Source organism: Ranitomeya variabilis, chromosome 1 (assembly GCF_051348905.1).
Source record: "Ranitomeya variabilis isolate aRanVar5 chromosome 1, aRanVar5.hap1, whole genome shotgun sequence".
Taxonomy (NCBI): Eukaryota; Metazoa; Chordata; class Amphibia; order Anura; family Dendrobatidae; genus Ranitomeya; species Ranitomeya variabilis.
Genome location: NC_135232.1, coordinates 1,094,485,972 through 1,094,512,402, shown reverse-complemented (window position 1 = coordinate 1,094,512,402; position 26,431 = coordinate 1,094,485,972). Strand labels below are relative to the sequence as shown.

The 26,431-nt window shown below is 46.6% G+C and overlaps 1 protein-coding gene across 1 annotated transcript; it reads left to right on the top strand.

Annotated features, from left to right (window-relative positions):
• Positions 1 to 297: 297 nt before the first annotated feature.
• NOP14 (NOP14 nucleolar protein) lies at positions 298 to 26,431 on the top strand. The gene is made up of 18 exons (XM_077280048.1): positions 298 to 634; positions 3,461 to 3,595; positions 4,018 to 4,159; positions 4,971 to 5,113; positions 8,837 to 8,971; positions 15,689 to 15,811; positions 16,163 to 16,291; positions 17,259 to 17,532; positions 19,761 to 19,891; positions 20,504 to 20,589; positions 21,239 to 21,374; positions 21,495 to 21,596; positions 21,682 to 21,835; positions 23,061 to 23,220; positions 23,786 to 23,933; positions 24,554 to 24,675; positions 24,836 to 24,991; positions 25,993 to 26,431. Exons 1-18 carry the CDS (start codon positions 443 to 445, stop codon positions 26,093 to 26,095), a joined length of 2,571 nt encoding a protein of 856 aa, XP_077136163.1. The 5' UTR covers positions 298 to 442; the 3' UTR covers positions 26,096 to 26,431.

Here is a 26,431-nt window from a genome sequence, read left to right as displayed (position 1 = left end):
CATGCGTGGCTTGGGGGTGACCAGGGGCAGAATTTGCCACAGCGCTCTGCATAATTTGTCCCTTCTTTCTGTAGATACGTTTTTACTGCGATTTCACTTATTGCAATGGATAAAATTAGCAGCAAATCTAGGACACAATCAGTATGTGACACTGTGGAAATCCGCAGCAGAAAGTATGTGTACAGAATCCTGAAAAAGACACTGTCTGTAATAGCCCCACAACAACCAATCACGGCGCGGCTGTTAATTTCTAAGAGCCGAAGAAAAAATTAGAGCCGTCCAATGATTGGTTACTGTGAACCACCGCAGAATTCGTCTCAGGACCCGGAAATACACGTGACGTCAGAAGTGTGCGACGTGCGCTGAATCTCGCAGCTTCCGGTCCTGGGAGCACAGCACACGTGTGTACAGGGAGTCGGGCTGCGGAGCTGTCACCGCCGTTATGGCGAAGCATAAAAAGAAAGGCAAGCAGCCGCCGGCAGGAGCCGCCGCACGGGTCAGCAAAGCCCGCAGCGAGGTCCGGGATAACCCGTTTGAAGTGAAGATCAATAAGCAGAAATTCAGTGTCCTGGGCAGGAAGACCAAGCATGATGTGGGGCTGCCCGGCGTGTCCAAGTCTAAGGCTCTGCAGAAGGTGAGTGAGCCCTGTGATCTGCTCCCAGAGACCGAGCTGTGGGACTACAGGTCACAGCAATGGGCTGGGGATGTTATTGCTTAGAGGGATTATCCGCCTCAGGGAAGATTTCCTTTCTTACATGAATGTAGTTTGGGCTAAAAATAATTGACTTTCATTCAAAACGTAGCACTGCTCCCCTCCTGCTGGCTGCAGAATGAGGCAACGGAGAGTCAGTCATCGAGCTCCTTCTCATGGTCTTGTAGAGTTAGTAACTTTCATTATCTGGATTTTTTGTTCTGAGCTCCTCTCAGCTGATTTATGGCCACATCAAAGATGAATATGCAGGAAAACAAACGGCCTGGTAAAGCCAGGAGATGTAACATTATAATGTAGATGTTATTCATAGCCCCAGATGCATGTATTTAAGAAGAAAAAGATCCCTTTAATGTTCGTTAGGACTGTGGCATATTTGTCTACTGTAGTGAAGGGTCTGCAGAAGCTTGCCCCAATAAGTGGTGCCCACCAAACCCCTGTGTGCCAGGGAATGCTGATGGTGCTGGGACCTGTACAGATCTTGCATCATTGATACATTTTATCCCAAAAGTCCTCTGTGCCTCTGGAAAGGGAAACATTAACTATTAAGGCTATGTGAACACGTTGCGGATTTGGCTGCGGATCTGCAGCGGTTTTCCGTCCGTTGTACGGTACTATGTAAACCTATGGAAAACAAAATCCGCAGTGCACATGCTGCGGAAAATACAGTGCGGAAACGCTGGGTTGTATTTTCTGCAGCATGTCAATTCTTTGTGTGGATTCCATAGCGGTTTACATCTGCTCCATAATAGGAATGCGCAGGTGGAATCCGCACAAAAACCGCTGGAAAGCCACAGGTAAAACACAGTGCGTTTTTTACCTGCGGCTTTTTCAAAATCTGCGTGGAAAAATCCGCGCATGAATCCGCAACGTGTGCACATAGCCTTACACTTTCAATTTTTCACACTTTACAAATGCAAAGCCTGAACTTTAAACACACTTGTATGCCCCTCCCCAATGCCGTAGACAGTAACTCATTGCACACTTTACAATCATGAACATCTCCATGAAAATGTGAGATTTGCGCAGGGAACATAAAAGCTAAAAATCCATATTTGATACTAAAAGTCCTAACCTAGATTGAGGCTCTAAGGGTACCGTCACACAGTGCAATTTTGATCGCTACAACGGCACGATTCGTGACGTTCCAGCGATGCATTTACGATATCGCTGTGTCTGACACGCTACTGCGATCCGGATCCCCGCTGAGAATCGTACGTCGTAGCAGATCGTTTGAAACTTTCTTTCGTCGTCTAGTGTCCCGCTGTGGCGGCATGATTGCATCGTGTGACACAGGTTGTATACGATGTGCGCACAGTAACCAACGGCTTCTACATCGCAAATACGTCATGAAATTATCGCTCCAGCGCCGTGTATTGCAACGTGTGACCGCAGTCTACGACGCTGGAGCGATACTTATACGACGCTGCAACGTCACGAATCGTGCCGTCGTAGCAATGAAAATGGCACTGTGTGACGGTACCCTAAGCCAGCACCGGGCAATCTCAGGGTCCTGCTCTGCCAAGGTTAAACGAGTTGTCCACTGGTCAGACAACCCCTTCTGATCCCTATGGCTTCCGCCGAGTAAAATAGCAACACTTGTACTCACCATCAGTGCCATCTCTCCCAGAGATCACATAACATTGTCATGAGAGCCCTGCGGCCATTCAGCGCTGGCTTCACTGTCCCATCCTTTGGTCAAATTAACACATTCGGAGAAATTGAGAGAGCAGCTCCAGTGTCTGTAGGAGATGAGGAGAGTGAAGCCAGCACTGATTGGCCTCAGGGATCACGTGACATAACAATGTCACACAATCCCCAGGAGAGTGAGTGTTGACATTGCCGGAGGTGAGTATAAGTGGTACGATTTACTTCTACAGCACCACAACGTAGCAGCAGCACTGAGTGAACTCTGGCTGTGTAACAGCTGTCGCTGCCAAAGTTGTCGTGTACCCTAAAGCTTTCCTCACATCTGTTGGATGATCAGTCTCTGATTGTGGTTTTTATCCGGAATAGGAACAATCTTTATCCACTGAAAATTATGCACATCATGGCTCAACCCAACGGACCCCTTTATAAATCAGTGGGGTCTGCTGGAAGTTACAGGAGTCCGTCTTGTCATGGATCTGGGAGAGTGACGACAACCTCCAATCCACAAGCTCAGCTCGGGCATGTGGATATCTTATTTAGAGGGCGGCATCCAACGCTTTATGCCATAATGGAGCGCGGATCTGTAAGAGCAGCTCCCCTGTTGGCAGACTCGTATTACATGGGGTAGTCGTGGCCAGTACTGAACATGGATGTGCCCCTGCTTACTCCTCTGACTCATACTTGTTTATTGGATTTCTCTGGGATGCAAAAAAATAAACAAAACCAAACAAAGAATAAATACAAGGCTATATTAATAGAAAAATAAAATAGTGCTTGCCTATTCAGTTTCTTGTGGTTCCAGCACTGACGGCGGTCCAAGTTCGATCATTGTTTACTGGTTGAACCACCAAGAAGTATATTTTTATTTGATTGATTTCCCTACACTTACCTGATTATTTTTTTTTTTTATTTTTTTTTTTTCTCTTGAGATCCCAGACAACTTGTTTATATTAACAAAATGGTAAGATAGAAAATTGGTGCAAATGATAGATGATCAGAAAGAGGTAATGCAGAAGTCGACCATTCATGAATGATTCTTTCTTTTTGCAGACTTGTTCATAACATATACATTGTGGTGTTTTTTGTTTTGTTTGTTTCCAGCGTAAGGATACTCTTCTTAAAGAATATCAGCGAAGAGGAAAGACCAATATGTTCAGTGACAAACGATTTGGAGAATATGACACCAAACTGACTCCGGAGGAGAAGATGGTGAAGAGATTTGCTTTGGAGCGAAAGGTAAGGAGTTGTCGCCCGTGCATGGTGCAGTGGTAACTGTAGGCGTCCTCTTATAAATGTTTCTGCTGTGTAATTGGCTATTGTATCGCAGACCTGGATTTATCTGTTTTTTTTTATTTTTTTTATTGCTGTATTTTTCTTATTGTGATGTGTGGATATTGTGCTATAAGAAATGGCTGGTCAGTTGGGAAACTTGGCTCTGCTACATTTGGATCTTGGCTACTGAATCTTTTCTTACCCTCATTGTATTTTCACTATCTTGATCTTTATATTTTTTTATATGTATAAATCAGTAAGTTGCGTAAAGTTGACGTCAGCCATCGGGTAGGGGGAATACAATAAAATTAGTGTCCTTGATTGGTCAACTTTTTCTGTGGTTGAAACATTTTTCTGGTCATTTTTTTTTTTTTTCTCATTTATAGAAACATGCTACCAAGAAAACTGTGTATAATCTGAACGAGGAGGAGGAACTCACTCACTATGGCCAGTCTCTGGCAGCACTCGAAAAGATGAACGACCCTGTGGACAGTGATAGCGACACAGAGGAGCGCGGAGCATTGTCGGGTAGGATAATCTATATCTATCTATATCGCCAGTAATTCTGATTCTGTATCCTTAAATCACTGTTCATAAGCTCATGTATTGTTGCCTGTCGGTATCTTACTAGTCTTTTAAGACTCCAGGCAGCCATTACTACCCATCAGAGACCCCATGATCGTGACATGGAGGCAATATTTGGATGACGGTAGAAGCAGTACACTGTTTAGATGCTGTGTTGGCTGCTTCTCGTGGCATCTACATGATTTAACATCTGGGATTGGAGTTATTCCTGATCAGAGCTACTACAGCTGGATGTCGTCTGCACGTTAAGCTGGCACCATCACAATTTCATAACAATATGATGATTTTACAGGAATGGATCACTCGTCATGATGTACATTGTCATTTGATGGAAATGGGGTTACAGAGTTGCCATCTAACAATAAGTCTCCAATGATACTTGTTTTGTAAATCCTCAGGAGACAGATTGTGCCCAAATAATAGGAGTAGTAGTAGGAGCGCACTCAAGGTAATTCCTGCCAATTGGTGCATTGCCAAACTGACAAAGGACCTTGAAATGTAACTTGTGATTGAAACTTTCTAAAGTTTCTTTACTTGTGGCCCATTTTTTCTGCTTATAAAAAATTCATATATATATTACATACTGTATATTTCCAAGGGTAAACTGACCAGATCCGTGTCAGAGCTCCGTAACGGCAGTTGTTACCGAGACATCCTAAATGTTAGTGCTGAGACGGCTCCTTTAGCAATAGCAGTATGCAACTAGATTTTTATTTATTTTACATTTATTCCCCCCCCCCACACACACACACAGCTGAATTAACGGCTGCACATTTTGGAGGCGGTGGATTGCTGAGAAAGAAAGCCACTTCTGAGCAAAAGGAGGAGGAACCTGAAAAGCCAAAAACACGGAAAGAGCTCATCGAGGAGCTGATTGCCAAATCTAAGATTGAGAAGGTATGGGGTTGTATGGATGTAACCGGGAACAGCTTTAACCCCTTTCTGACATCGGATGTGACCTGGGCCTATTTGACCATGGGCGGATCATTATGTCATCGCGATCTCCGCAGTCACGATGGTGGTGGGGGGTTCGCAGGCGATCGCCACTGGGTGTCTGCTGATTCTGATAGCTGACACCCGGCACTAGGTGCCAGGAGCAGTCTCAGACTGCTCCCAGCACTTTAACCCCTGAAATACTGTGAGCAAACACGATCGCAGCATTCCGGAAGCCGACAGAGGGCTGACAGCCCCTCTGCCTTTGGATTGGAGACCCGATCGTTGCCATGGTGACCAGATGTCGACATCTGGGTCACAAGAGCTAGGAAACTTGTTGATCATGTGCAGTGCATGATCAGCAAGTCTGTCAGTGCAGCGCTGACGGTTTCTATAGCATGGGGATGCTGCTTCATCTATATGCTATAGAACGGATCAGCCTGCAAACAATGATTGTCCCATAGTGGGGCAAAGTAAAAAAAAAGTAAAAACATTTTTTTTTTTAAATGTAAAAATAGTAAATAAAAAATAATCATAAAAAAAATCAATATACTATCTCTAAATAAATATTTGAATGAAAAAGAAATACAAACAATAAAAGTACACATTTGGTGTAACCACATCTGCAACGACCCGACCTATAAAACAGTCCCACTAGTTAACCCCTTTAGTGAACACCATAAAAAACACGGCAAAAAACAATGCTTTATCATCACACCGCCGAACAAAAAGTGGAATAATATGCAATCAAAAAGACAGATATAAATAAACATGGTACAGCTGAAAACGCCATCTTATCCCGCAAAAAACAAGCCGCCATACAGCGTCATCAGCGGAAAACTTACAGCTCTCAGAATAAAGTGATTAAAAAATAATTATTTCTATAAAATAGTCTTTATTGTATAAAAGCGCCAAACCATAAAAAATATAAATGAGGTATCGCTGCAGTCGTACTGACCCGAAGAATAAAGCTGCCTTTTATCAATGTTATCACACGGAACGGCATTCGCCCCCCCCCCCCCCCAAATAAATTAATTGCTGTTTATTGTTCATTCTGCCTCCCAAAAATCATAATAGAAAGCGATCAAAAAATGTAATGTGCACGAAAATGCTACCAGTAAAAACGTCAACTCGTCCCGCAAAAGACAAGATCTCACATGACTCTGTGGGACAAAATATGGAAAAATTATAGCCCTCAAAATGTGGTGATGCAAAAACTATTTTTTGCAATAAAAAGCGTCTTTTAGTGTGTGACTGCTGCCAAACATAAAAATCCGCTATAAAAACCCACTATAAGGTCCCATTCACACATCCTGACATTTCCGGTACAGGCAGGAGATGTCAGTGTCCGTGTTTGTAATACATGTGGCACACGTTTGGCATGCATGTGCTGCATCAGTACCACTAGGATGGGCACCAGGGAATAAGCGTTACAGTAAGCGCTGTTCCCCGAAACCGGGTACTGAACACTGCTATCATCATTGTCCCCTGCTGTGCCAGCTATCGGCTTGAGCAGGGGAGAATGATGAGTTCTATTTAAGTAATAAAAGAGACAGGATGTGAAGGCTGATGGGAATATTACTCCCATCAGCCTACCCCTGCTGCTGCTAATAAGTGACAGCAGGAGCGACTGATGGGAGTATTTATCAGCTGCCGCCTGCGCAATAAATAAATGAAAAAAACCGGCGTGGGTTCCCCTGTATTTTCTATAACCAGCCAGGCTGCCATCCTCAGTCGTCAACTTCAGCAAGGCTGATTATCAAGAATAGAGGGGTCCCCGCTGTTTTTTTTAATTATTATTGTTACCGTATATACTCGAGTATAAGCCGACCCGAGTATGAGCCGAGACCTCTAATTTTGCCACAAAAAACTGGGACAACTTAATGACTCGAGTATAATCCTAGGGTGGGAAATGCAGCAGCTACTGGTAAATTTCAAAAATAAAAATAGATACCAATAAAAGTAAAATTGAGACATCAGAAGGTTAAGTGTTTTTGTATATCCATATTGAATCAGGATCCCCATATAATGATCCATACAAAATACACCCCCTATAATGCTCCATAAAGTTTATGATGGGCCCCATAAGATGCTTCATACAAAAATATGCCCCATATAATGCTGCACAAAGGTTGGTTATGGCTCCATAAGATGCTCCATAGAATATTATTCCCCATATGCTGCTGCTGTGACTTAAAAAAAAAAAAAAAAAAATCACATACTCACCTCTTGTCCTGAGCAGGCGGGTTCACCAGCACTTGCGATATTCACCTGTCCCCGTTACACCACCGTGTGCCGCTGTGTATTCCGGGTCTCTGGAGTGACTGTTCAGTCAGAGGCTGGTGCACTAACCACTTCATCGCGCCCTCTGACCTGAACGTCACAGCCAGAGGACTCCGTAGACACAGCGCGGCAGTGGAACGGGGACAGGTGAATATCGCATGACTCACCCTCCTGGCACGTTCCCTGCTTCTCTGTTGGTCTCCAGCGAGCGCCGGCAGCTTGTTCCTGTGTTCAGCAGTCACTGGTACTTCTCATTAAAGTAATGAATATGCGCTCCACCCCTATGGGAGTGTAGTTGCGTCCATATTCATTACTTTAATGAGCGGTACCACGTGACCAGTGAACACAGGAAGAGCTGCTGGAGACCATTGGAGCAGCTGGGATATGCAGAGAAGCGCCGGGAGCAGGTGAGTGTGATGTGACAGCTGCCGCTCCCCCGACCCCCAGGGACAATGACATTAAAAAAATGGGCTGAAAATCTCAGCTTATACTCGAGTATATACGGTATTTAAATTAAAAAAAAAAAAAGTGTGTGATTTCCCCCATTTATGACAACCAGCCTTGCTAAAGCTCACAGCTGGGGGCTGGTATTCTCAGGCTGGTAAAGGGCCATGGATATTGACCCCCCCCAGCCTAAAAATAGCAGCCCACAGCTGCCCAGAAAAGGCGCATCTATTAGATGCTCCAATTCTCGCGCTTTGCCCGGCTCTTCCCACTTTCCCTGTAGCGGTGGCAAGTGGGGTAATAGTTGTGGGGTTGATGTCACCTTTGTATTGTCAGGTGACATCAAGCCCACGGCTTAGTAATGGAGAGGCGTCTATAAGACACCTATCCATTACTAATCCTATAGTTACATGGTAAATAAAAACACAGCCAGAATAAAGTCCTTTATTAGAAATAAAACAAAACACAGTTTTACTTTATTTAAAAAATAACAAATACAGTTATACTCACCAAACGCCTATTCCACTGAAGCCCTCGCTCTCCTGTAATAAATCTAAAATAAAAACCAACAACATCCCTCACCTGTCCGTCGTTCTGTCCCACACCGTAATCCATGTCTGGGGGATAATTAGTTTTCAACCTGGATGGTGCCAAGATGCGACCGTCCAGGCTGAGAACCACTAGTGAACGATCTGCTGGGAACGCAGCGTCAGTGACCAGGGGTGACATCATAGAGGTTACATCTGGTCACTGAGTCTCCATTCCCAGCCGCCGGGCTGAGCTGCAGTGAGATCCCCTCTAGCACCGTGATATAGCTGTGGATCTCCGGTTTCGTATGACAGTATTGGAGGTTCCACAAAATATTGTTACATGGCTTTAGGGAACTATGGTACTAATATTGACTATAAGGGGGGTATCCGTTTAACTCTTCTAATTTCTGTTTGTTATCCACTTTTTCAGAGAGAACGGCAGAGTCAAAGAGAGAAGGCGCTGGAGCTGACGGAAAAACTCGACAGCGACTGGAAGGCGATCCAGGGATTATTATCGCACAAGGTTCCAAAATCGGAGAGGAAGGTGGAGACCGAGAAGCCAAAGGTAAGACGTCAAGAGGTTCTTAATAGCATGAACATTCAGAGATAATTCTGCTGAGGTCTGTGATTTATTTTATTGTATTTTTATGCATTTCTCTCCTTCGCCACATTGGGGGACACAGGACCATGGGTGTAATGCTGCTGTCACTAGGAGGCTGACACTAAGTTGAGACAAAAAGAGTTAGCTCCTCCCCTGCAGTATACACCCTCATGCTGGCTTCCAGAGACCCAGTTCAAGCTTAGTGTCCGTAGGAGGCACACTGGATTTAAACCTTCTTTTCTGGACGAAGGGGCGACGGACTCTTTCATGTTCCGATCTTCCCGAACCAACAACAGGCGAGCACAGGAGTTTTACCTCTCCGTACCCTCTCCTGCGATGTGGGAAGCCACTGCCTGAGCTGAATTTTGGGGCGACGGGCTCCTTCAAGGGCACCGATCTCCCCCCTGTTTTTACAGATGAGCACTGGAGTGTCACCTCCAGTATCCTCTTCTGCAGCCAGGCCTTATTGCCGGACATCTGCCCTACCCACCAGGTCTCACCCTCGGCTGTTCAGAGGCACCATTCCCACTGTGGCGTCCGTGCAGCCCCCACTGCATCACCCCTGAAAAAGCGGATGATGGAAGGAGGCTGACGGTTCCTCTCCACCCCCCTTTCATGGGGATGGTGGATGGAGGCTCCCCTAACCCTGCACCGTCCTATCTACCTTGGAGCTGGATACAGAGGAGATCCGACTTTCTCAGGACCCCCCCCCCCCTCTTAGGGGTTAGTGCTTGTAGGGGTCGCGTTTCAGGGAGGACTCCATGGCGATATGGGCTCAGCGGCGTCCTTTCCCGGCGGTCCACGGGTGCGTGCCGGCAGAAGCCGAAAATTTAGTCCCCAGCTTCGGCGTAGTACAGGCCGCATCTCGATAGGCTCCGCCCACACTCGCGTCATTCGTGCGGCTCTGCCCCCGGTCCTGGCACTTCTCGCTCCTTGCGAGACTACCCCACGAACTCTCGGCGGCCATCTTTCCCTCTGCACAGCAGCGCCGGCCGGTGGCTTCCACACGCCTGCAGCTCTGGAGGTTCTTTTCCACGCCACCTATCTGACTTGCGGGGCACAGGACCTGGGTAAGGAGATGACGCTTAGCGCTTCCCTGCAGCAGTTACCCCTCAGCTTCCACCAGCAGCCTCTTTTCTCACTTTGGGGTACAACATGTTGCAGTCAAGGGGTAAAAAGACCACTAAGGTGCATTCCACCTTTTTTACTGCGTGTACCACCTGCCAGGCTCCTCACCCTCGGCCTCAAAGTTCCCCTCTCTGCCCTGCCTGTGATACCCAATGTGCCCAGGAGCCCTCTGCCGCTACCGACCCCAGTGTATCTAGCCCCCCCTCAGTGGGCCGCGTCACTGTCACAATCCATGGCTTTGTTGGCCAAAGCGATTGAATCCCTTGATAACCCCTCTGGGGAGCGGGGCACTCTTTTTCATGGGTTAAGAGATCCCTCTATATCAGGGGAAGCGTCGGCCAGCAGGGGCCGCTCTCACCGCAAGGAGGCACGGTCATCCAAAAAGCGGATCCGCACTACCTCTCCTGAGCATTCACCACGCCATTCAGCCTCTGGTAGCTCCACTTCTCGCTCACCCTCTCCAGGGACTCGTAGCGATCACGACTCTGAGTATTAGTCTGACGCATCCTTAGATCCGGATGCTCCAGAGTTTAGATCTACTGTTGACTCCCTCATCGAGGCAGTCAATCATGCGCTAAAAGTGGACGATGACCCGAATTCTGCTCCGGACCATTCAGTCTCCTTTACGAGAACCAAGCGTTCCCATAAGGTGTTCGCCTCTCACCCAGATTTCCTGGATATAGTCCGGCGACACAGGGACCGACCGGATAAGCGTTTTACGGGCAAAAAGGCCCTGGAATTGAAGTATCCCTTTTCCGCAGATCTTGTTAAAGATTGGACGGAATCTCCACTAGTAGATCCTCCGGTATCGCGCTTGGCTACCAAGACGCTCTTATCCGTACCTGATGGTGCTTCAATTAAAAATCCTACAGAACGCCAGCTAGATTCCCTAGCTCGCTCAGTGTACGAGGCCTCAGGTTCCTCTCTATCTCCTTCCTTCACGGCGGCTTGGTTCGCCAAAGCGATGGTTTTCTGGGCAGATGCCCTGGCAAAATCCATTCAGGAACAGGATCTCCCGTCTGAGGCGGCGGACCTTGCCAAACAAATTGCCATGGCTGGAGATTATATGATGTACGCATCTTTAGACGCAGCGGACTGTGCGGCAACTGCGGTTTCAAACGCCATCACCATAAGGAGAGCTATTTGGCTTAGAGAGTGGTGCGCAGATTCCTCCTCAAAGAAGTCTCTGATTTCCCTTCCTTTTCAGAGCGGACGCCTCTTTGGAGAAAAATTAGACCAGCTTATTTCCGACGCTACAGGTGGGAGGAGCAAGTTCCTCCCACAACACAGGCCAAAAACCGCTTTTCAGTGCCAACAATATTTTCGCTTTCGGCCCTTTCGCAGTAGCCCATTCTGTTCCAACTCCGCAGCCTCGTCCAGGTCAGAACGATCTCCACGCACAGACAGACTCCCGGCCTTCATACCGGCCGAATCAGTCCTGGCGAGGAAAACCTAGACAACCCAGAACCAGAGGGTCCAGGCCTGCCAGATTCCCTTCACAATGACTCAGGGACTCTCCCAGTCGACACCTCCAAAGTAGGCGGACGTCTGCTTCTCTATCAACATGTCTGGCTTTCCGTCGTTCACAACGAATGGGTCAGAGATTTGGTGTCTTCTGGTTACAAAATAGAATTCTCCGCCTCTCTTCCAGCAAGGTTTTTCCCCTCTCGTCTCCCAAGTTAGGGGGCTCAATCTCGCGCACTTCATCGCGCCATCAAATCCCTCTGCCAAAATGGGGTCATTGTTCCGGTCCCAGAACACCAGAGATTCAGAAGTTTTTACTCAAACCTCTTCGTCGTTCCGAAAAAGGACGGAACGGTGCTCCCTATTTTGGACCTAAAGCTCTTAAACAAGTACGTAAAGGTTCGGCACTTCAGGATGGAGTCACTCCGGTCAGTTATCTCCTCAATGGAGACAGGCAAATTCCTAGCATCAGTAGACATCAAAGATGCTTATCTCCATATCCCAATCTTCCCGCCACATCAAAAGTTCCTCCACTTCGCCATCCAAGAGGACCACTTTAAATTCACGGCCTTACCCTTCGGCCTTGCCACTGCGCCCACGGTATTCACAAAGGTCATGGCGGCGGTCATGGCCATTCTTCACTCCCGAGGAGTGGTCGTTTTGCCATACTTGGACGACCTCCTGATAAAGGGTCCGTCTTATCAGGCCTGCGAAGCAAGCGTCCGCATTACCTTGGATTCTCTTTCGCGCCTGGGCTGGTTAATCAACTTGGACAAGTCCTCCCCCATTCCTGCCCAATGGATCTTCTTCCTAGCCATGATCCTGGACACGTCAAAGGGGCTGGTTTTGCTACCTCGGTCCAATGCCCAAGAGCTTTAGCAGGGAGTTTGGACGCTCTGTCATCCGCACCTGCGGTCCATTCGGTTTGCCATGAGGATCCTGGGGAAAATGGTGGCCGCAATAGAAGCGGTTTCCTTCGCTCAGCTCCATCTCCGCCCTTTACAACAGGCTCTTCTGGACAATTGGGACAGGAGTCCCTTGTCCCTCGATCGGCCATGTCCTCTATCCCCATGGATCAGGCAAGCCCTCACACGGTGGACTCTAAGATCATCTCTCCTTTTGGGGAGGTCTTTTCTCCCGATCCGCTGGCTGGTGGTAACTACCGACGCCAGTCTCCTCGGTTGGGGAGCAGTGTTTCGCCACCACACTGCCCAGGGGATTTGGACAATTCGTGAGTCGAGACTTCCCATAAACATTTTGGAGATTCGAGCGATCAGACTTGCTCTGAGACGCTTTCACTTCCTGCTAGCGGGTCACCCAGTTCGAATCCAATCGGACAACGTCACAGCGGTGGCGTACATAAACTATCGGGGGGGTACCCGCAGCAGGGCGACGTTGCAGGAGGTCTCCCCAGGCCATCGGGGTGGATGCACTGATATCCCCGTGGCATCAGTTCCAACTCCCGTACGTGTTTCTTCCGCTTCCCTTACTACCGAAGGTGATCTGAAAAATCAAGACGGAGGGGGTTCCGGTGATTCTTGTTGCCCCGGATTGGCCACGTCGCGCATGGTACGCGAAGCTCGTTCAACTCGTATCCGACGTCCCCTGGCGGTTACCAGACCGTCCAGACCTGCTTCGCGATCTACCACCAGAGCGAGCTCAGGGGCCCTACGTCTAACGGCATGGCTGTTGAAACCTGGATTCTAACTCACTCTGGTTTCTCCCAGCAGGTCATTCCCACTATGATAAGCGCTCGTAAAACGTATTCCGCTTGCATCTATCACCGCACCTGGAAAACCTTCTCATGGTGCAGGCTCCGAGGTCACCCCCGCTTGTTTTCTCAATCCCTACCGTTTTGGACTTTCTACAGTCCGGCCCTGATTCCGGCCTGGCGCTCAGTTCCCTCAAAGTCAGATCTCAGCGTTATCTGTGTTGTTCCAACGTAAGATCGCTGCCAACTTGCAAGTCAGGACCTTCATTCAAGGGGTCTCCCACGTGTTACCCCCCTACAGAATGCCTTTAGAGACCTGGGATCTCAATTTGGTTCTGGGTGTGCTTCAGGAACCCCCGTTCGAACCTCTGCAGGATGTCCCACTATCTGTCCTCTCCTGGAAGGTCGCCTTCCTTGTGGCGGTAACATCTATCAGACGGGTCTCGGAGTTGGCCGCACTATCCTGCCGGGCGCCTTTTCTTTCCTTTCACCAGGACAAAGTAGTCCTACGCCCATCTCCGGATTTTCTCTCTAAGGTGGTTTCATCTTTTCACCTTAACGAAGATATCATTCTTCCCTCCTTCTGCCCCACAGCAAAAACATAGGGTCGAAAAGGCCCTTCATACCCTGGACGTGGTACGGGCCCTTAGGAGGTACATTTCCAGAACTGCTCATTTCCGCAAATCAGACTCCCTCTTTGTGCTCCCGGAGGGTCACAGAAAGGGTTCAGCCGCGTCTAAGGCCACAATAGCCAGATGGATCCGTTCTACAATTCAAGAGTCATATCGGGTCAGGGGCAGGCCTATCCCGGCTGGGATTAGAGCACACTCCACTCGGTCGATGGGTGCTTTCTGGGCCATCTGGCACCAGGCAACGGTGGAGCAGGTTTGCAAGGCCGCAACGTGGTCGAGCCTGCATACTTTCACAAGACACTACAATGTCCACATTCAATCCTGTACAGATACGGCCCTTGGCAGACGTATTCTGCAAGCGGCAGTCGCGCATTTATAGTCAGATGGTACACGAAGTTATTTGGGTTGTATTGTTTCCCACCCAGGGACTGCTTTGGGACGTCCCATGGTCCTGTGTCCCCCAATGTGGTGAAGGAGAAATAGAGATTTTTGTGTACTCACTGTAAAATCCTTTTCTCCGAGCCACTCATTTGGGGGGGACAGCACCCACCCTGTTAGCCTTACGGCTCGTTACCTTTTTGGTTCTTGACTTTCTCTGACATGTTATACTCTAATGTAATATATTGTTATTAATCTCCTACTGCTTTTGCACTGAACTGGGTCTCTGAAAGCCAGCATGAGGGTGTATACTGCAGGGGAGGAGCTAACTTTTTGTCTCAACTGTCAGCCTCCTAGTGACAGCAGCATAACACCCATGGTCCTGTGTCCCCAAATGAGTGGCTCAGAGAAAAGGATTTTACGGTGAGTACACAAAAATCCCTATTTTTTTCTTTATCTGCTGTAAAAGCTGTTCCATCTATGAGCCAAGCACTTCGCTCCATTGGTGCGGCTGCATTCACACATCAGCCAGATTTGTTGTTTGTTTTTTTTTTTTTTGTCGGATAGCACCTGGATCCATGAAGATCACGCTTCAGAGTGTGAGACTATTCTGATCTGTCCTTAAAACTACGATGCAAATCCAACACCTTCCATGTTGAGCCCTTGTCTCACAAATCTGTTGTGTACGGACCAATTTGGATAAAAATTTTGACCTTCTCGGTGTCTTTTCAATTGGTTAGGAAGCAAAGAAAACCGATAAAACTAGGAGAACACTGAACGCAGCCTTATAGTTATCATCAATGTTGGGCAAAACTAGGAGGACACTGAATGCAGCCTTATTAGTTACCGATGTCGGGGAAAACTAGGAGGACGATGAACGCAGCATTATAATTATCGATGTTGGGCAAAACTAGGAGGACACTGAACGCAGCCTTATAATTATCGATCTTGGGCAAAACTAGGAGGACACTGAATGCAGCCTTATAGGTATCGATGTTGGGCAAAACTAGGGGGACACTGAATGCAGCCTTATAGGCATCGATGTTGGGCAAAACTAGGAGGACACTGAGTGCAGCCTTATAGGCATCGATGTTGGGCAAAACTAGGAGGACACTGAATGCAGCCTTATAGGTATCGATGTTGGGCTCTGCATTCCATTCCTCACCCTTATCAAAACCCCAGGGTCACTTTGACATGTGGAAGTCTTTTAAAATTGGAAATCACATTTTAGATGCATTAGAGCAGTAAAAAGATGGCTGCAGCCCTTCTATCATTGGATCTCTGCTATGATTTAATAAATTCAGTCTCTGGGTGTCTTTGTCATGTATACACTATACCTGATTATCCTGTTTTGTTTAATATTTGCAGGCTGATGATTATGACGTGATGGTCCGTCAACTAGTCTTTGACATGAAAGCTAAGCCCTCCGACAAGATGAAGTCTGAAGAAGACATTGCTAAAGAAGAACAAGAGAGGCTTCAGAGACTTGAGGTAACAAAATGATCCATCACTGACCTTTATTTTCAGAATCTGTAGAAGTTTCATTTATTCCTCCCTCCCCCCCCCCCCACCATCTTGGGAGCAGACATACCAGTAGGGCAACTGCACAGGGGCCCAAGAGGTATTGGGGCCACTCCTGCCACCAGAGCAGGTGTACTTGTGGTTTATAAGGAGCTATTGTACTACCCAAGGGCCCGTTAATTTTTCTTACTACGGGTCCCTCTCTGTGTCCGCCCCTCATCTGTACCTATTGAATGCATTTGTCATCCGTGTCTACGTGGTTGGGGATTATATTGTCCTTATTTTGACTTTTGGTTTATTTCCTCTGTGCTCGTGTTTCAGGCTGAGCGTCTGCGCCGCATGCGAGGAGAGGACGACAAAGCGAAGAACAAGCCCAAACATACATCTGCAGATGATTTGATGGATGGGTTCATACTGGACAAGGACGATCGTCTGATGCTTTCTTACAAGGTAAGTCTGAGCTTCAAAGGCATTAGTCACAGTAATTTCGGCTTTTGTTACTTTGCTCCCACCCTGATTCCAGCGTTTTGTCTCTCCAGTGCTTGTCTTGATATAGTTTTTTGTCCTGCCATGTAATACTTTTGTGCATGGCCTTGCTTGTCTTTGATATTCTTGAACTGTTGGCTATCCTTGTCATTGATTGGAAATTTCTCTTTAGATTGTATGGGGAAAAATGCTGGCAACCGGCTGCGGAGGGAGCCAGACACTTGTGATTATCCGGATGATGCTCTTGTTGCAGGAAGTTATAGTTTGATTTTATGTAAAATACTTCAATACATCCAGCCCTGGAATCTACGTTATGCTTCCCCTAGATACAGCAGCATAAACCTGGGGACAGATTCCCTTTAAATGCTTTTCTGCAGCCCCCAAACTATTAAAGGTTGAAGTTTCAAAGTTAGATAAGTTTTCTAGTTTCTGAAAACTGCTGGCTGCAGTTTGTGTTTGCTTCTTTATACATTTAAAAAAAAAGAAAAAGGTGCTTTACTCGCCCTTCCTGGTGTCTGTCTGCACCGCCGTCGACAATTGGTGAGCTCCGACAACGCTGCAGACAATAACAGACACCGGGAGCAGCAGGGGAGACTCAGCACTGGACCTGGGGAACATGATTAAGGCTCAGAAATGGCAGCTCAGAAACCCTTTTTAATGTACTAAGTATCTTGCAGACTGACTGTGACAAATGGCTCCAGCCTCCCTCGTCCTCCTAATGTAAGAATGCATTGGGTTCCTTTATGGTATTTTTTTATCAGTTCTTAACGTCTTCTTGCCAGCAACTGAAAAAGGAATGAAAGTGGTTTGTATGAGGTTAGAAAAAACATGGCTGCTTCCTACGGTCAGCAGCAACACTACTTCTAGTACAGGACAGCTGGAACCTGAGATGTGAGCCGAGCCTTTATTTTTTTTTTTTTATCTTTGATAGGATGGCAAGATAAACCTTCCTGAATCAGACGATAGTGAGCTGAAGACCGGAGATGATGGTGGTGATGGTGCAGATGAGGGTAGCGAGGGTGAAGATGATGAAGGAAGTGATGAAGAGGAGGAGGGAAGCAATGCCTCTGACAACCACTCAGACCTGGAATCTGGCGGAGACAGCGAGGAAGATGAAGTGCAAGTGAAGATAACAAAGAAAAACAAAGAGCTGAAAGTGAAAGGTTCCGATGAGGCCACTTCTCAGCTCCCATTCACATTTGATGGTGAGTTTCTTGGAGGCTATGTAGTGTACAAGACCAATTCTAATCAAATGATGTTAGTTCCCGATCAGGACTTTGTGCTCTTCACGCTCAGTGTCTGTGACTGTCTGCAGCTCTGATGTATTATCAGCAGCGCTACAGCCAATAACTGAGCTCCGTGGCTCTGCTTGAGATGATTGCATGAGCTGCTGAGCTGACTGATTGGCAGCAGTGCTGTCAACATTTCAGTGCTGCAGACAATAACTGATATAAAAATATATACCGTATTTTACGCTTTGTAAGACGCACTTTATTTCCCCCAAATTTGGGGGGGAAATGGGGGTGCGTCTTACAAAGCAGATATACCGCTTACCGTTACAGGCTGGGATGAGGGGGTGTCCGCTGCCGCCCGCTGCTGCTGCCGCCCGCCACCGCTGCTGCTGCCGCCCGCCACCACTGTCGCCCGCCACCGCGGTTGTCCGCTGCTACTCCGGTGCTGCGGGGGCTCTGGCGACATTTTGTGAAAGACCAGAGCCCCCCGGCAGTTCGTCCATGCGTTCCTTCCTGTATGACTGACTCCGGGAAAATGGCCGCCGAAATCTCGGGAGATGAGATTTCAGCGCTGAGATCTCATCTCTCGAGATTCCGGCGGCCATTTTCCCGGAGTCAGTCATACAGGAATACATGGACGAACTGCCAGGGGGCTCTGGCCTTTCACAATATGTCGGCAGAGCCCCCGCAGCACCGGAAACAGCCCTGCAGCCCCGAAGCCCCCCTGCAGCACAGGAGCCCCCCCGCAGACCGCCTCATCCCAGCCTGCAGCACAGGAGCCCCCCTGCAGACTGCCTCATCCCAGCCTGCAGCACAGGAGCCCCCCTGCAGCACAGGAGCCCCCCTGCAGACCCCCTCATCCCAGCCTGCTGCACAGGAGCCCCCCTGCAGACCCCCTCATCCCAGCCTGCTGCATAGGAGCCCCCCTGCAGACCTCCTCATCCCAGCCTGCAGCAATGATCCACTCCTGCCTCCAGCAACGACCCTGGGACCCTGATCCACCGCAGCCACAACCCCTGGTAAGTAATAAGGCTAAGTTCACACTAGCGTTGTGCGCCGCTGCGTCGGCGACGCAACGCACAACGCACGCAAAAACGCGGCAAAACGCACGCAAAAACGCTGCGTTTTGCGACGCATGCGTCGGTTTTTGCCGAAAATCGGACGCAAGAAAAATGCAACTTGTTGCGTTTTCTTGGTCCGACGCTTGCGGCAAAAAAGACGCATGTGTGGCACAACGCAACAAAAAAAAACGCATGCGTCCCCCATGTTAAGTATAGGGGGCGCATGACGCATGCGTCGCCGCTGCGTCGCCGACGCAAACCCGACGCACATTAGCTTAACGCTAATGTGAACGTAGCCTAAGACGCATGTATTATAAGACGCCCCACCAATTTATTAAAAAAAGTTTTTTCCTATTTTTCTCCTCAAAATTTGGTGTGCGTCTTATAATCCGGAGCGTCTTACAAAGCGAAAAATACGGTATATAAATTTTATAGAATGATGTGCCCCCATGCTGCCATGTGTTAAATGTTGTTGGCAGAGTTTCACAGTAGCATTTAACAGGTTAACAATTGTTTGAGGCAAGTACTACCTGTAATGACACACAGCCATCACCTGTCAGTATGGGGTCGCCCCGTGAGCCTTTTCCATACACCCGTTTCTGTTTTGCACAGTATATGTACGGCGCATGTTCTTAAGGGGGTTAAATGAGGTGACTGATTTTTTTGCAGCTAAGCCAGCCCCTTTGTTTCAATATCAGCCATAAAATTGGCTATAGAAATAAATAACCAGTCCCCATCAGCCACTTTGCCAGTTTTAAGGATGAGGGAGTTCTTTCTTCTGTTAGAACAAATTTTGGAGGACTAGCTGCTGGGGGGTGGTGGTGAAAGGGGCACTGACGTGGGGGCACATTTCTGATCTAATTTAAGTATGTCTGTAAGCACAGATGAATGTGTAAGTGAGATTGGAGAGTTACTAGTGTGTCGGGCGGTACAACCAGTATTAGGCCCAATAATTAGCGTAGGACCCGGGCCGAATACTGACCTGTACGGTAACGGGCAGGAGCTTCCATACACTCCATGACACATCATGCATGAACAACCCCTTTAACACGCCCTAAATCTATATGTGCAATCCCTGCACCTTGATCACTAATGCAGAGTGTATAGTAAAGCCTCCACCTTCGGGTTTTTGTGTTCTAGTCCCGGAGTCGTATGAAGATTTCCTGTCTCTCCTGAGTGAGAAGTCTCCCGATCAGCAGCTCGTCGTCCTGGAGAGAATACAGAAGTGCAATCATCCAAGTCTGTCTCAGGGGAACAAGGCGAAGCTGGAGGTGAGAGGCTGACATCTGTGTACGGTCCCTAAAGGGGAGGTTCAGAAAATTAACAACATGGAGGTGGTGTGATAAAATAACTTTTTAATCGCCTGATAAATATGCCCCAGTGCTCTTTTCTGCAGTTGTGATGCTTGAAATACCAACACGTGACAATGCAGCAAAGTAGTGGCGTTCGCACCCACCGGCCGGCGTTTCGATCAATATTTTGCACTGTTACAAACTCCCAGTCAGACCATCATACAGTAGTGAGCTGACTTGACCGTTTCTCAGTTCACCCACTTTGCAGTCAGCAATAAAAAGCTCAACCCAGTGGCTGCAGAAGGCAAACAATATAATATTTTTGATAAAAACCAGCTGTGGCTCTGTGGCTGAAATAACAAAAAAAAATATATAAAAAAAAAAATAGACTTGCATTTGGCTTTAAAAAAATGTACCCAAAGATGGACAATTCATTTAAGTAATGTCAGTATGTAAACCGTTCAATTCTCTTTAGGAAAGCGTCTCGTGGATCACATGTGTCTGTGACACACTTTAGATCTGCGCTTGGGATGACTTATTTATTTTTTACATCGGAATATTATTAAAAGTATTTATTCTATATTTTCCCAGAAACTATTTGGTTTTCTTCTGGACTATGTAACGGACCTGGCAGAGCAGCAAACCCCTGATCTTCAAACCGTTGACAAGATGATCGTGTAAGTTTTCTTTTTGCACTAAATCTCTATGGGAATGACTGAGGACTTATCTGTATACTGCCCCTGGTGGCATACAAGATTGTTACAAGCAAGAATAGTGGGTGGGGGGCATGAATGTAACACTAGACCATTATCAAGTACATGATTTAATTTAAGGGGTGTTCCCATCTCTAAGATATTATTTCAATATGTAGTAGATGTAATAATAGAAATATTTTCAATTAACTCCAATTAGAAATGTAGTATAGTTCTTCTGATTAGCTATGTCGCTTACCCCATGTGTGGGCCATTGCAGAAGCTTGGGTATCCATTGTTACGACCACTAACAGCTGCTGTCAGTGTATGAATGGTCTTTTCTCAGCTGATTTGTATCCACAAACTACATCAAAGCACTGCTGAACTTTCATGTATTCAGGCTGGGAGAATCTCCTACAAAGACCGAGAAAAGTTACAAACGATTAGAATGAACTCGCTGATGGATTCTCTGTTAACTCATTCTGCAGACAGCAATACAGTGAATCACTGAGGCTATAGAGGGCAAAATAACCCTTTAATGCTGCCTATTTAGGGTGGGGATTGTAATTGGTACTCTTCATTTCTGTACAACGGAAAAAATAATCCTAAACCTTCATCTTTTCTCTTGTTGCAGGCCTTTGTACAAGCTGTGCCAGATGTTTCCAGAAGCCGCAGCGAACTGTGTAAGGGATGCACTGCGGGATATCGCTCGCACCGTGGAGAAAGCGGTTGAATCCAAAGGCCGAGCTTCCTATCCGGCATTACATGTGGTCAGTGGACATTTAATTTTTTTTTTTTTTTTCCATATACTTTTTTTTTTTTTTTTAAGATTCTGCAAGCAGTCTTGTGAGTGTGTAGTGATCCTATTCCTTATTATTCTCTGCTTTTAGCTCTTGTACTTCAAAATTACTGGTATTTTATTCCCCACGTCTGATTTCTGGCACCCGGTGGTCACCCCAGCCGTCACTGTGATGAGCCAGCTGCTGACAAAGGTGAGAGCCCAGGCCTGTAGTATGGCCACCACAGCGTCCCATGTACACGTCCTAGTCACTTACCAGTGTCCTGCGTTACTTCTAGTGTCCCGTCACCTCCTTAGAAGATGTCGCTGCCGGCCTGTTCGTTAGCTGCATGTTCCTGGAGTTTGTATCCCTGTCCAAGAGGTTTATACCGGAGATGATAAACTTCCTGCTGGGAATTTTGCACTTGACCACGCCGCGCAAAGCTTCTGTAGGTAAGTGCGCGTCGTAGGGGTATACACTTTTGTTTCTGTTCCTTTTTAGTATTCTCAAAATATTTGTTTGCAATGGTGAATGGTAATATTGTACGTCTGAGAGCATACCACTCTTGGCAATGTTCAGACTCCATGCTGGCACATTGTAGCAAATGACCAGAGACCTTTGCTGCTGATACATTTCCCATATATACTAAATGATATGTGATGACCTCCATGCTGGTGGCTCTGTTATGAGATCCCGTGTTCTTTATCGCTTCTTTGTGGGGCACAGGTAATCATGGGTGTCTGCTGCAGTTTTTGCACTAACCCATTGCTGCGGCCGTGTACTTTACTAAATTGTTACCGAACGGTGATGTGGCTGCATCGGGATAAGGCAAAGAGCAGGATCGTATGATAGCACGCTACATCTCAGAGGAGACTCTGGAGGGTTGTGGGGTTCTGCTCCGTTTACTCTGGAAGTTCTTGCCCGTCTTTTGCAAGAAAGTCAGGTCTTTTAGGTAGGGAGTGCAGGGATCCTTATGGACACTTTTTTTTTAATGAGTATTAGTTGGAAAAATCTCCTGAACTTTACAAAAATAAGGGCAGCCCTAGACTGGTGATAGATTCGCAACTACTTCAATATCTGATTGGTGAGGGTGCAACACCCAGCACCTCCACCGAATATGTAAGGATAGGCCATCAATATAAAATAGTGGCTAACCCCAATAATGTGGACATTAACTTATCAGATACTTAACTAAAGGGTAGGGGGAACGATGGTTTTTTTTTTTTGTTATAACCTTTTTTTTTTCATGAAGAATTTTCCTAAAGACGTTCATACTTTTGCTGGATCTCTACAAGAAGAAACAGTTTCACCCAAGAGAAAGTTACCTGTGCAGACACCAGACATTGCAGAGTCAGGGAGGCACAATGCCGCTTGGCTGTTGGGCTCCAGGATTGCGACCTTTGAGGGGGAACTCTGCTGAAGAGACTAGAGACCAGGTGGTGGATTGCTGGAGGCCTCCTTAGTTATCTCTGGGGTTTTGGGTCATGAAGACCTAAAGGAACCTTTTCTGCTTTTTGGCACTAACACTTAGTGTCTGCAGCAGAAGGTTACAATCTTCCGTGAGTAGGAGGCACGCTGCCCAATGTGTCCTCCCCGTAGTACTCTGGAGTCTACCTCGGCATTTTGTTTTGTGTCCGGTCTCATAACTAGTGTATTTGGTTTTCTGTATCTTGACAGATTATGTTGTGGTTCCTCCATTCAAACTCCACGGGAAGTTCTCGGAGCTACTGCTGATCGATAACATGGAGGACTCTGCGTCCTGGGTGAAGAAGAATCTGCCCCTGAGGGCAATCAATGGCCTAAAAACTGAGGACAAAACAGAGATCAATCATTTTAAGTGAGTACCGATGAAAGGACCTCGCCCTCTGATGTCCACAAATAAGTTAAGCAAAATGGTAACTTGCATATTTCAATTTTTTTTTGTATCACAAGGATTGTAGTTGGGACATATCTAATTGTTTTTCTGGAGCACCCGTCCTGCCCTGCTTTATATAATCAACTTATTGATTTGCAGGGGAACCGTGTAGTACTTTATTTTCCGCTGTAGTTGGCGCTGCAGGAAAATTTAACACTTACTACCAGATTCTCATGGAGATCACATCTGATCTGATTTTGCCTTTGTTAGGAGACCATTCCAACAATCGGGGGAGTGGACAAAGCCGAGAACCACTTTAAAGGAGTTTTCCACTTTAAGGAAAGGGGACCCCAAATGCTCTTGTATACCTAAAATAATCAACAGAGCGGGGACTGTCCCTCTACACTGCATGGGTCTCTTCTTGACTGCTGCGGTGACAGTGTGCATGACCACTGCAGCCAATCAGTGGCTTTTTTTTTCTCCCTCTGCGTATATGTTCATAGACGTACTGTTCTTTGCTAATTCTTTTTGCCTTGCTCCTGTGTAGGCTGACATGCATTTCGGTATGTTTGGATCTCGTCCAGAGATGTTTAGACAACTACGGCACTTTACCTGCTTTTCATGAGATTTTCGGTCCAATAGAAAAGGTTATCTGCGAACATCTGCCCCGAAACACATACCCCGAGAAAATCCAGGTAAGTATCCTGTCCTAGATAGAGCACTTGTTATAAAATGGAAGGATTTAAATTTATTTTAAGAGGGTAAGGAGAGGAACTAAATAGGTTAAATCACCCATGACGCACCTGTACGCCACCACATTTTTGGCTGATTTTGCAGCAGTGATCATGTGCTCTCTGTTCATATAACTGCTGCTACCAATCACTGACCTCAGCAGTGCTGCTGTCCCATGACATGCCGTTCTTGATTGCTGCAGCCAGTCATAGGCCTGATTTCTGCACTGAGGTGCAGTCTGGATTACAGCACCGAGCTGCGTATACCTTTCTCTTGGCTTCAGATCTGAAGTTTCCTAGCCTCTCCGGTTTGCTCTGTGTTTTCACATGGCTTGCCTGGTGATTTGCACCATTAGATGTACTGCATGATGGCTCCTTATGTAAGCCAACTGTGACTGATAAAAGCAGAATTATGAATGCAGCTCTAGAGTTTATATGCTGTAACTTGGGATCCGATGTGGACATACAGTTTAGATTTGAGTGTCGGTGCTGTGACCATCCGGGCTAGGGCTACGTGTGGCCTCATAGTCTATATATGTGACGTATTCTGTACCGGTAAGAGACCAGTATCTTCTGTGCTTCAGGACGCATGTAAGAACATACTAGAAGATATTGAGAAGTACAGCTCGAAGCCCTACAGTCCTCTCGTCTTTGAGAAACAGATGCCCGTCCTAAAGAAGATGTTCACTCCAAAAGTCATGCCAGTGTGAGTATGTACAGGTTATGTATGGGGAAATTTAGAGCTGCCACCCTGGTGTCGGTACTCAGTGTGGTGACCTCTGATACAATTGAGATAGTTTAGATTTATTTATTTATTTTTTATTTTTTGTACGATTTTAGTCATTTCTGTTGCTTTCACTTGGCAGGCTGGAGTTCGGCAGGAAACAGGGATGCAACAAAGTGGAGCGTGAGCGAAAGAGGCTGATCCATAAACACAAGAGGGAGTTTAAGGGCGCCGTCCGAGAAATCCGCAGGGACAATCAGTTCCTGGCCAGAGAGAAACTTCAAGAGACTGCACAGAGGTTAGTGCCGTCTGATGTCCTTTTTTTTGGGGGGGTGGAAGCGGGTTTCTACTGACTTTTCATAATCATTATGACCCGGGTATTGGAAAAAAAAAAACTCTAGGTCTCAAGGGGTATATAAAGTTTATGGCCGGGTTCCCATGATCTGAAAATAACAGCGCTTTGGGCAGAACATGATCGGTGCGTCCAAAGCGCTGCCTTCTATTGAATGCAGGTAAATCCGCCTGTGTGCACTGAACCGTGCGGGTTTACCGCATCTAGTACATTTCTATTGGTGTAATTTCTGTTGCAGAGACTCATGTCGTCTCGTGCGAGAAAAACTGACATACTGCAGTCTTAAAAGATGCGCCACATGTCGGTTTCGATCCGCAGGCCCACATGCACGTATATTGGACATAGGATTTCTTGAAATCCCATCCACTATGCTGTCAACACTGGCCACTGCGGGTTTAATGCTGCATAAATACGCAGCGTCAAACTCGCAGCAGTTCCTGATCGTGGGCACGTATCCTTAAACTGCACACTTCAGATGCTGCAAAACCTCTTTTTTATGAAGAGCAAGGGGTAGAACAAAAGAGGTCTACAGATGGGTTTGCAGCTGCATGAAACTATAAAATATCAACTGCAGCTGCTGAAGAAACTCTTTTCAAATGAAGAGGGAGTAGTATATGTGAGTCACCTTGACTAAGGTCCAGGGGTAAGATAAAGACCAGGCCCTGCACCTTGGGGAATATTTCATATTTATGTACTGTAAATAGTGCTGCTAATATCGGCTATTACTACTTACATCAGTGATGTTCGCCAAGTCGTGGTGGCATGGGACTGCAAGTGTATTATATTCCAGTATTGTTCATAAATGTGATTTTATTTTTTTTTTATTATAGTTTTTTACTGGAATTATGTAGGGGATGACTTCCCGGTTTCCCATGAGAGGACGGGTAATACATGTTTCTACCTTCTTAAACTGACCCATTATCTTGTGTGTTTTGGTTTTTTTGCAGGGATTCGGAGAGGAAGAGGAAGGTAAAGGAACTTTTCCACAGTTTATCTACACAGGAGGGTGAATGGAAAGAATTGAAAAGAAGAAAAATGAGGGGGAAGTAACATGGACTTTGCACCTCTGAGACAATGGTGACCGGAGCCGTTCGGTACAAACTTCTCATAGACTTGTGTGTTCCCCTGTCTCTTATAGGGACAGGCTGGTTCCCCTTTTTTCCATTTTGTGTGGAAACGATCTGTACAAATATTTGCATTTTTTTTTCTCAATATTTCAAAATGGGATATCAGAGACTGAGATATTGAATAAAGTCGCCTTTTATCAAGCAAGCATGGAGTACGTCGTTGGCAGAAGTAATTGTATTTTTAAGTGTGGAGTAAAAGCAATGTTTTTATATATGGATTACATTATAACTATAAACCAAAATAAATTTTTTATATATA

Bases quoted from the DNA above. Each gene is read 5' to 3' on its own strand.
- NOP14 (XM_077280048.1), top strand. From the start codon at position 443: ATGGCGAAGCATAAAAAGAAAGGCAAGCAGCCGCCGGCAGGAGCCGCC. The intron at 21,836-23,060 runs GTAAGTGCGCGT...GTATCTTGACAG, and splicing joins GCCGCGCAAAGCTTCTGTAG to ATTATGTTGTGGTTCCTCCA. The intron at 24,992-25,992 runs GTTAGTGCCGTC...GTTTTTTTGCAG, and splicing joins CTTCAAGAGACTGCACAGAG to GGATTCGGAGAGGAAGAGGA.